General features: G+C 52.2%; 1 protein-coding gene and 1 long non-coding RNA gene across 2 annotated transcripts in view; both read left to right on the top strand.

The window, feature by feature from the left end:
* The window catches only part of LOC105295708 (dedicator of cytokinesis protein 1-like), a 182,660-nt gene that overhangs the window by 6,320 nt on the left and 165,064 nt on the right, over positions 1-11,276 (top strand). Inside the window, exon 2 of the mRNA XM_011365488.2 lies at positions 644-752. Coding sequence (XP_011363790.1) covers positions 644-752 — 109 coding nt within the window. The remainder of the gene's footprint in view (positions 1-643; positions 753-11,276) is intronic.
* LOC111743319 lies at positions 850-4,155 on the top strand. The gene is made up of 2 exons (XR_002781637.1): positions 850-2,374; positions 3,838-4,155. It is a non-coding gene; the product is annotated as an uncharacterized LOC111743319 (long non-coding RNA).

Below are 11,276 nucleotides of genomic sequence, written 5' to 3' on the forward strand. Positions count from 1 at the left end.
GGCTAATAAATAATTTATGGATGAAACTTATTTATAATTAACAACATGTATTTGCATACATGTAACCAGGGCACAACTTTCTTACCCATTTATTGAGCGTGTTTTACCTCTTGAAAGTTTCCCCATCACCATTAATTCTGTGACAAATAAATTTGTGTACTACCATAACCCTGAAATAAAATAATTTTGAGTTTACCGTTATGTCATTCTCAAATGCTTATAAGATTATGTTAAATTTAGACGATTAAGTGTCTCTGTGCCTGTCAATTATGTGACCTATAGGTTTAAAAACCACCGGCAGGAAATACACCGACACATTAATGGAGTAATCTGTGTGGGATGGAATTGAAGTTGAATTTTTCCACCCTTTTCTTCCTTCCTCCCTGCTTCTCTCTCTTTCCATACATTTCTGTTGTTTTTACATTTATAGAATGTCTTACGTTAACACTGACAGAAACGGTACGTACTCCGATTAGAGCCAGCCCTGCAGCGTGAAGGCGCGTGGTTTGCGGACCGCTCGCACGTGGTCTGGCCGCGAGGACATCCGCGCGCATTCTGCCTCTCGCCCGGCCCCGGCCGTGGGGGCAGCGCGGCGTGCGCGCCACCCTCACCACCCTCACCGAGCGCGCGTCTCCCTCCGCAGGCTGTACGAAAGCAAGGGCGAGGCCGACTTCATGGACTCCCTGCTGCAGCTGTTCCGGTCCATCAGCGACATGATGCGCGGCGCGTCGGAGCAGGCCGTCAGGGTCAAGGTAGGCCCTGGTCCGCCGGCCGCGGGGCGCGGGAGACGCGGGAGACGCGGGGACTCGGCAACCCGATGCCGAGCTGGAGCGGGAGGTCCGGGTTTGGCTTCCGCAGCTAGTGAGCGGCTCCGGCTCCGGGCGCCCGGGACTGCCCCACCTGCCTGCGCCCCACCTGCCTCCGCGGCGCTCTGACCACCCGTGCTCACGAGCTCTGCCCCGGCAGGACAGGCTCTGCCGTCCCTCCGGAGTCAGGGCAGGTCGGCGGGACCATGTCGTCAGGGTAGCTCCGTGTCCGAGCAGATGGGGGAGGCTGGGGCCGCCGGCGCATCAGTCAGACCTCAGGCTGTGCCACGCAGGTGGTGTCACGTCACATCGTCGTCCTCTCCTGCGTGGTCGCTTGCCTGCCCAGGAGAGCGCCCAGAGTTCCCAGGGTCCCCCATTCTCTCCTCCTCTGTACCTGTTCTTGCCCTGGACCTTCGGGAGGAAGGTGCCTTCCTGTGCACGGGGTCCCGTGTCCTTTAGGATCCCCCGGGTGGAGCTGCCCGAAGCCCACGGAGCAGCCCCGGGCCGCACCGCTCCCGGCATCCTGGTGCTGGCGAGTGCCACGGGCCGGGTCACGGCACAGGTGGCCGTGCAGCTTGCTGCTGCCTTCGAAGGAGCGGCACCTTCCAGACCATGGACTCGCCGCTGTCACTCGGCCGCTCGTGGCGGCCGCCTCTGTTCTCACTCCCACTCAATGTTCTTGTATGATTTCCGAAAACCTCTTGTAGCTATTGTCTTAGCAATGGTTTGGGAAAGTGATCTCCCAGCTTCAGTGCTTGGCATTTGGTCTGAGACAAAGAGGCCTTTATGCTCAGATGCGTCTCGTGGTCTCTGCGGCCAGGAAACCCACGTGACTCAGTGCGGACCCAGTCCTGACGGCCCTTTCGTCCTGGACGTGGGCACCTGTCTGGCAGAGCTGAGCAACTCCTCATGGTTTCTCGTTATTTATGTGAATCTCTTGTAAAAAAATAAAATGATGATCTATAGACAATAATTGTGATACACATGTTACCGTGTCGGGATATTTTGGCAACTTGATATCACCTAAAGCTACCTTATTGTCAAGGTTAAAATTAGCAATGTGCTCCGTACATGTACTGCTAAGTCCTGTGGCATTTTAGGAAAATGGACACGGAAAGTGTAAGAATAGATAAAAACTGCTGGATGTTTTGAGCCCAGAAGGAACTATGGATTTCTAAATAATTCCAGCGGTAGTAAGTTCGGTCAGGCGTGGCTTGTGTCTGCCTCCTTCCCTGGTGTCACGTCATTCAGTGGCTGGGTCTCAGAAGGCCTTCCTTCAGCGGGCGGTTTGTTATAAGGCACGCGTGAACCCAAGGACGTTCGGCCTTGAGGTGAACCTTGCATGTGCCACACAGGCGACTGCATTGTATGTGAAACTTTGCCCCCTTGCTGCTAATTTCGTATTTTGTTCTTCCACAGTATGGAAGCTCTCAGCGTCTGAGGTTTAAGGGCTCCCAGTATGGGACGCTGGCATTTGTGTTGTTTTAACTTTAAGTTTGCTCTGTCGAAACGGGAGTACGAGTGTGAATCGTCTTACACAGAGAAATGAAAAGACGCATTTCCGAGGGGTGAGCGCTGTTCCCCAGAGCACCCCCTTTCGGCTGCTTTGAGTTTTGAGAGGATCTGCATGCCCTCGTTCACGACTGCAAAGTCAGCATGCTCCCTTGCCTTCTTGGTGTGCATTGGGGTGACCTTTGGGGGGGTCTTTATAAGACAGACCAGTATTCCACCGTAGGCATGGTCCCTGCACAGACACGTGGGTTCTTTATACCTTCTGGCTTTTGTGAATGATGCGGCTGTGAGCACAAGTTTACAAATAACTGTGCGAGTCTCTGCTTTCCCTTCTTCTGGGTGTACGCCAGAAGTGTGACGGCCGGGTCATACGGCAAAATTCTGTGGTTCATCCTCTGAGGAATTACTATACTGTTTTTCACAGCAACTGTTACCATTTTACTAAAAAAAAAAAAAAAAATTTAAAAATTCCTTGTCACATTTACTTTAGCGGCCATTTCCGGCAGCTTCTCAAGCTTGAGGCTCCTGGCCCACCCAGCCCCACCTCCAGCACATGATGCTGGTCTGTCTGCTTTACCGAAAGGACCTCTGGGACCTGGCTGGTGGCGCCTTTCCTTCTTGCTTCCTTCCGAAGGAGAAAAGCCCATCTTAACAACCTGAGACGAACCTCCCACCCCTCCCACCCCGGGTCCCCGCTGACCCCTCTCCTCTCCCTTTCCTCTCAGTCTTGGGTTTTCTGTCTTCGCATCATATGGCCCCTTTCACTTTGCCCACAACCAGGCCCCGAGCTTCTCAACGTCCATCAGACACGTGGACATCCTTGTTTGCCGTCACGCCTTCCTCTGGCTTCATGCCCTGTGAGAAGGTCCTCGCACCTGTTCCCACTGCCCTCTGGTTCTGCTCTACCCCACGTGATCACGGCCCCCTCACCCCCCCATACAACCCAGAGGCACGTCATGCAGCCCCTGCAGAGTTGCGCGTGGTGGTCATTCTCTTCCACTGCCTGCTCTTCCCTTGCTCACCTTGGCCATGAGGTGCTGTGTTTGCTCAGGTCCTCAGTCACTGCTGATTGGTGCAGAGTCTCACAGGTACTCCGTACACCCTCAGTGCTGGACCAGCCCTTTCTTGTTACCTGCCTGTATTTCAGCATCTCCCCAAAACTCATCTAGGGGTGGCCTTCTTTTTCTCCGGATGCCTAGAGAAATGGGTCAGATTTTAGTTCCTGCCGTTCAGGAATCTTCAGAGTCAGCCCAAGCAGCTGTCCCTGCCTTTAATTCTGAGAGACCCAGGTAGCATCCCCCCGATCCCCCCAGGGATGCCAGCCTCGTGGATGCTTGGAAGACCAGAAGCCCTCTGAGGGTCAGTTCCCCCAGCCAGTGGCTGGGAGAAGCGTGCTCGAAGCGCTGGCCTAGCAGCAGCTGATGTTCATTGATCACTTCCTCTTTTAACTGCTTTATGTTCGTCAACGTATTTGACCCTTATGGTATCACTGTTAAATAGGTACTGCCTTTGGTTTCAGGTGAAGACTCCTAGAGATCATCATTACACAGCGCGGACGGGGCGGAGTGGTGACTTAAGCCTCGGCCGCCGGGTTCTAGAGCCACACTCTTGTCCCTTCGTCTCCCCTAGAGACTGTTGCTAAGCACCACGTCGACGGACAGTAGCTCTGGATTGGTTTGTTAGGCCTTTGGTGGTGTAATCGTCATTCCTTGTGGGGCTTCCATCTAACTGCATACGGTCTGTGTTCATTTGTATAGCAATTAAAAACCTGTGAAGAAATGTCAAAAAAAAAAAAAAAGGGTGTGTCTGAAGCGAGAATAAAGGGAATTAGACGGGACTGGCCATGAAGACTTCTCGGGGGACGAGATCTTGGGGCCGGCCCCACTGTGCTGGCAGCAGGTGGTTCTGTATCTTTCTTTTTTTAAAACTTTTTTTTATTAGTTTCAAGTATACAGAACATTGGCCAGACACTTACATGCTTTACGAAATGAGCCCCAGTTACTCTGTCTTCCCTCTGGCTCTCCGCCCTGCTGTTACCCCCCTGCCGCCTGCATTTCCTGTGCCGTGCTCCCCGCCCCGCCCCGTGACCCTCTATCAACTATCAACTGATTCGTACTTCTTTAACCCTCCACCCCTTTTTCCCAACCCCCCCCCGCCCCCCGCCGCGCTCTAGCCATCACCCTTTTGTCCTCTCTATTTGAGGGTCTGTTTTCTATTTGTTTGTTCTTTTTGTGTCTTAGTTTCTTGACCACTCATTGATTGCAAGGTTAGATTTGGGGTATTTGGGGCTTTGCAGTCAGAGTTATCACAGGCAGAGTTTTCACTCGATTCAACAAGTTTTAGTACCAATTCTGTGGAGTGATCCTAGAAACGACTATCCTGGGACTTAAGTGTAGTCTGCTGTTCTGTCTGGAGCTGAGACTTCCAGAACTTTCTGTAGAAGGAAACTTGACCGTGCTTCACAGTAAGAGAGCGATCTTTGCTGTGTGTGTGCGTGCATGTGTGTACGTTGTATATACGAAGCTGAAAAACATTTCGTGAAAATAGTCTTACCTCCATTCCATGTGATACACTCTGGCATTTTCTGTTTTATTCTAGCATCCTTTATTCTATGGTGAACTAAAGTATTTCACTGAACAATAATATGCCGTTTGGCAGGCACTAAATTTTCTCAACAGCTAATGTCTCAAAACACAGTTAAAAAACGTGGCTCTTTCCCATTCCTCAGGTTCTGCCACGGTTTCTCCTGTACGATTTAGTGTGAAAATAGCCTTAGTTTTCCATGTCTCTCACAGTGTCTAGTCACACCGCAGGCCCCTGGTGCTCAGCAGCTTTCTCTACGGGCGTGTGGATTGGACTGAGGTGAAGATTAATTGAATTTGAGGCCCCTCTGCTGAGGCTGACACCCAGATGGTAAGACTCTGCCTTCCTGACAGAGGGTCTGTCCTTGGGGTGCAGCCCCCCATCTGTTGGCATTCTAACCGTCTGTGATGCCTTTTCTGTCTTGTCTGCACCAGAAGAAACTGTGGTGGAAATAAACTCTATTGTAATCCCAACAAATGCAGTTGTTGGGTGAGTTTTGCCTACCAAGAACCACAGCTTTCATTTCCTTAAAAGTAATATCCCGACTTTAAATGAATTATACTTAGCTGCCTTATATCTCATCCAAAATTCTTCCTTATCAGCTTTTGTTACTTTTTGACTATTTCTAAGCTATCATCTGGGGGTCCACATGGCCTCTCACAAATTTGTAAGATTAGATTTTTCTTTTGTCCTCAGGAAAAACTGTCTGAATATGTTAAGGATGATGAAAATAAGGATCAGAAATAATATGATTTCCTTGCAGATGAGGAAATGAGGTTTCGCAGGTAACTTTTGAGCGAGGCAGGGCCTCATCTACAGACCTGGCTGCTCCCAGCTCCGTCCCGACCTCCCGGGCCTCGCGTGAAGTTGCCACTGCGTGTGCTGCCTTCATTGTCTCCATGAGGATGTGAAGCCCCAATTTCCTTAAAGCCGACATTGACCGGGTGCTTAACCCTCAGTTTTACATGTAATATGAGATCTCGTTAGAAAAGTGAAAACACCAAAACGTTAATTAAGAAAAATAATCATTTATCACCTCGCCTCCTGTAGATTGCACAGTTAGCGTTTTGTCTTTATAATTGCATGTTTTTTCTCCTTAGTCATCCTGTGCACCCGAGTGATACGTAGATACGCGATGACTACGTACAGACAGACATATTTACTTGTGTGTGTGTGTGTGTGTACATATATATATATATACACACACATTCATACTTTTCCAGCTTAAATTTTCCCACACATATTTTCCTACGTCCTTCAGCGTTTTTCAAGGACATGCTTTTCAAGGTCACGTATTACCTCATGGTTGTATCATAGCTATTTAATCAGTTTTCTGTTTTAGGACACTTCAGATCGCGTCTGGTTTTCCTTTCCGTAAACAGTGCTTTCGTAAGCCTCCGGGGCTGACCCCCTCTCTGTGGCAGAGACCTCGCCCGTCGGTTTGCCGTGAGGCATCCACGTTCCCGTGTGCTCTGCCGTCCTGTGGAAGTCGTGACCAGGCCCGTTGGGGCTGGACCCCGGGTCACCTCTCACCCGGGCGGCTGCGTTTACTGTGATTGCATGGCCTTGGCCTCCCGCCTGGCCCCGGCTCGGTCCGTGATCCGTCTCGGTCTGTGACTCTGGCTCGGTCCGTGATCCGTCTCATTCTACCCTTTGTGGGATCGAATGACTTGACTGCAGTGTTGCATGGGACCGGTGGCCGAGTCAGGCGGCCGGCCCCAGCTCCTTCAGCCTGGAATCTTCTGGGCCCTGAAGCAAACGGCCAGTGAGATGTGGGGACCATCGTAGCTCAGCATGAAGTTTAAGGAAACGGGGAGCATTTGAGCCAGGTGTGCTTCTTACAAGCAATAAAATATTTTCTTCGTTTTCCTTCCTTTTTTTCCGAAGTTTGGGGGGATGCCATTGGCTGTAGCAGTCGCTTCGAGAATGCCATCGACACCAGTCAGGGCTTTGATTGCCGGCCTCTCCCGCTTCGTGTGGACAGGGATGAGAGGGTTTGGGTGGCGACCTCCAGGTCAGATTGTCGGTGTCGGGGGAGACTTGTCAGACCAGGTTACCTGGCAGCCGAGGGCTGGCGGCCGCAGAGGAGCTGGCTGTGAAGGGCATGGCTGCAGTCGACTGAGAATTAGCAGTTGGCAGGTCCTGGGGGATCTTCTCCCGATAGAGGAGAGAGAGGGCCCAGACCTCAGGAAGTGAGGGAGGAAGCCACGCTCGGAAAGGGCGGCGTCCGCCTGGGTCTGCCCCGACAACGGGCCCACACTCGGTACCATCTTAGAGAAGTTCCTCTCTCACAGTTCCCCCTGGGTGCTTGTCACGGCCAGCTGGGCAGCGGTCACAGAACGCCTCAGACTGGTGGCTCATGGGTGTGCGTCTCACAGCTGTGGAGCCCGGACGCCCGAGGTCAGGGTATTAGCGTGGTGGGGTCTGGTGACGCCTCTCCTCATTTGCAGGTGGCCACCTCGCTTCACCCGCACATGGCAGAGGACAGATGGGAAGCAGCTCTCAATCCTGATAGGTGTGCTGATCCTATTGGGGCACGAGAGCCCCCCATGACTCCAGCTAACCCTAATCACCTCCCAGAGCCCCAACTCCTAATGCTGTCGTGTTGGGGGTGAGGTTTCAATGTGTAAATTTGGAGGGACGCAGCACTTGGTTCGTAACTGCGCTCTAAGAACCTGTCCTGTGTCTGTCTGGTGCTTGCCAGCGGTCCTGGGCTTGTGGGAACCCCTGTCTCCACCGTATTTTCCCTGTGGGTCTGTGGCTTTGTGTCTCTTCTCCTCTCCTGATGAGGACAGCAGTCATGTGGAATATGGGGCCACTCTACTCCAGGTGACCTCAAAGTCACTTGATGACATCTTCAAAGGCCCTGTTTCCATGTAAGAGCCCATTTGTAGGTGCCAAGGGTCAGGACTTGAACATGTCTTATTCTGGGATATGATTCAGCCCACAATAAAAGTTAGCGTGGACATCATTGTGGAGGTCACAGGCTGTGGGGGCCAGTGGCTGACACAGGGCTTGGGGGCAGTGGGTCCTGAGCCAGGGCCCGAGGTCAGCTGGGCACACGGGAGGCCGCAGACCCGCACTTCTCACACCCCGGTGTGCGCACGGGGTATATTCAGAGATCAGCGGGTTGGGGATAGTTTGGGGTTCAAAGGAGGTTTCCAGGAGGAGTTAGATACAGAGAGTGTGAGGTGGGCAGGGTTCCAGCTGGAGGCAGCAGACGGGAGGGTGTCTGTTGCTTTTAAGAAACTACGAGAAGCTCAGTGGCTGTGGTTTGCGGGGCGGGCAGTGAGGCAGACGCGTGGGCAGAGCCGGACTGGCGGATCTGGGCCGAGCCCTGTGTGCCTGCTTGGGGGGCGTGGATGCCACTGGGGAGCGCTCGGTCAGGCTTTTCGAAGGGCCGTTGGGCTGTTGTCTGCAGGATGCATGGGAGGCTGAGAGAGAAAGCACTTGGGGGAACGGCCGTCATGGAGTTAGGTGAGAGGCCTGGGGCCGGAGCGAGAGAGCCCCTCTCAGCACCGCTGACGTCGGGGCCGAGGGTGCCTGGCGGTGGGCGCCGTCTTGCCCACTGTCGGGTGTTTAGCACAGTCCCTGGCCTCTCTCCCCACTAGACGCACTCCCTAATGCGACAATCAGAAATGTCTCCAGACGCTGGTTGGGGGCCTGGGACCAAATCGCCCTGGTTGAGGACCAGGGTGATAATGAGACAGAGGTCTGATGCTTGCTGGGCGAGGTGCAGCCCTGGCGATAATGAGACAGAGGTCCTGATGCGTGCTGGGCAAGGTACAGGCGGCCGCGGTGGTCCCGATGCGTGAGGCCAGGAGGAGGAAGGAAGGCATTGCCCGTCTCCAGCTTAGGCGCCTGAGTGATGGAGACATCTTAGTAAGTGCTGAAGGTCGCAGAATGTGTGGACATTGAGGTGGGTGTCCCCCTGAGACCCAGCTTGAACCATCTCTCCTCCTGGGAACCTCTGTAGTAACCCTGTCCCTGGCAGGGGTGCTGGCATGTCCTTGTTAGCGGCTTGTCGCACGGTTCGGATATCCTCTTCATGGGTAGCCTCCGGCCATTTCTTTTATGTATTTATTTATTTGTTTGCTTGTTTGTTTGTGCGTGCACGCCTGTAGCACCTGCTCTTCCTAGGTGGTCTCCCATCCAAGTACTAACCATGCCTTTTTTTTTTTTTTTTTTTGCCCCCAGCCGTTTCTGACCACACGACCGGCTTTTTAGAACCAGGTTCTCATTTCCTTATTCTTTCTGGACAGTGTCCTGTTTCTGTCCCGTGTCTGCCTGGCGGTGCTGCTGGCTAATTGGCTGTTGGTGTTTGTGCAGATGTCGAGTTAGCCACTGCTGGACACTTGGTTACATCATATGTGGAGCAAAATACCGAACCCAGACTTCCGCGTGGTTTGGAGAGACCTCATCAGCTGCTTTTGTCCAGATGGATCGTGGAGCATGAGCTAATCCTAATCCCTCATATGCGGGCGTCTCTCCCCCTGCTCAGAGCCTTTCGAGGCCTGTTATCTCTTGTGATCCTCCCCACGCTGCCATGGTGTCTGTTAAAAGTAATAATGGAAAAGCTTTCCAAAGGGATGGGCAGAAAACCTAATCACGTACAGTCTGTGCGTTTTAGTAGCTGAGCCGCTGATGGGGCCATTTATGTCCCACATTCACTGGCTTTTCTCTGGGATCTTAAAATTGCGGGTGCCCCAGGGAGCCCCCTCAGAGAGATTTTGTTCTGGGAGAGATGAGGGGATTTCAAACAGGGCCTAAAACAGTCCGACTGCTCTAAACAGGGTCTTCTCAAGCGAACTGAAGGTACAAAGTCTGCAGAGGGTTGCGTGCAGCTCCCTGTGCAATGATCGATATTTACAAATGCATTTGCTGTAGGTTTTTGTAGGTTCTTTTCCTATTTCATGTTTCTGTGGATTGAAGTCTCATTTGATGGCAAATGGCATAAAACTCTAATGAGACCTAAATACATGGAAGGATATTCCAGTTTATGGATAAGAAGACTAAATATTGTTAAGATGTCAGTTCTTTCCAACTTGTTCTAAATCAAAATCCCAGCAAGTTACTTTGAGGATATGGACAGGCCGATTCTGAAGTCTGTTCAGAGGCAGAAGACCCAGAATAGTCAGCATAATGTAGGAGCAGATCAAAGTCAGGGTATAGACACTGCTCGATGCCAGGTCTCACTCTAAAGCTACGGTAATCTAATTGCAGAAAAGCAACTTGAATTAGCTTCAGGAAGAAGGAGAAGAGTTGGTTCATGTAGCCGGGCAGCCCAAGGCATAAGGTGGCTTGGCCGTGTCGAGGGGTTAAAAGCTGCCTTCAGTCTTGGCTCAGTTTCTTCCATCCATTTGCGGGAAAGGAGGGCCGCCAGCAGTCAGAGGCTCGTTTCACATTGTTTGTCATCCCAGAGGACAAGCGATGGTCTCTCTCTCTCTGCAAGGCTGAAACAGTCCTCACAAAGAACCCTCATTGACCTTCTTCTCGTAAAGGAGGGACTGGCCATGGAAGGAAGACTCGAGTAGGGGAAAGGCGAGGAGAGACTTCCCAGCGCAGAGGGAGGGCTGGCTGCCAGAGCAGGACGGCACCTGTTCCTGTGGCTGACGCCAGTGCCACTCTGGGCCTTTGTGAGCTGGCGTCGCCGCTGTTCCCTGCCCCTGTTGGCCGCCCGGCTGCCGGAAAGGGGCGTTGAGACATTCCCCTAGGGTGGCATTCCTTCCCGCGTGCCGAGCAGCCCAAGCCGAGGCCCGAGAGAGGACCAGACCTTCAGTATGCCCGGGAGGAATCTTATTGAGAAACACATCAGCTGGTGCTGCAGCTGTAGCCAGTGTGAAAAAGGACCACGTCACATATGAGCTTCAGAGGTTGTCATCACCATCATGCTAGTATCGGATAGTTACAAGGTTTCATTCACGCTATTTAGCGGAACTCTATGATGGGATGAGTTATCTTTGCGTAGGTGTTGATGAAGTTATGGGCTTTACGTGAAGTCAGAAGCCCTCGGTCGGGGTTCTCGGAACTGGGGATGAGGGAAGTCACGTCCAGCGTGGTTTTGGGGACTTATGTGGGGACAGAGTGGCCCCGAGCAGCAGGGCTAGCTCCGATTCTCCGTTCTTCAGCCCGTTGGTTTCCCCTGACGGCCCAGGTCAGATAGTGCGTCGTCCGTGATGCTGGCTTTATTTAGCATCCTGCCAGGCAGTGTAATTTTGATGAGAAGCTGAGCAGCATTAAGCTTGTGAACTGTGAATGTGACACTTCTATAATCCAGGTAGAATTATTTTTCCCTGAGGAAATCCTGTGCATTCAATATGGTACATTGAATTAGGGAAGAGGTAAAGGACAAAAAAATAAAAGACCGTGAAAGGC

Source organism: Pteropus vampyrus, unplaced genomic scaffold (genome assembly GCF_000151845.1).
Source record: "Pteropus vampyrus isolate Shadow unplaced genomic scaffold, Pvam_2.0 Scaffold111, whole genome shotgun sequence".
NCBI classification, from domain to species: domain Eukaryota; kingdom Metazoa; phylum Chordata; class Mammalia; order Chiroptera; family Pteropodidae; genus Pteropus; species Pteropus vampyrus.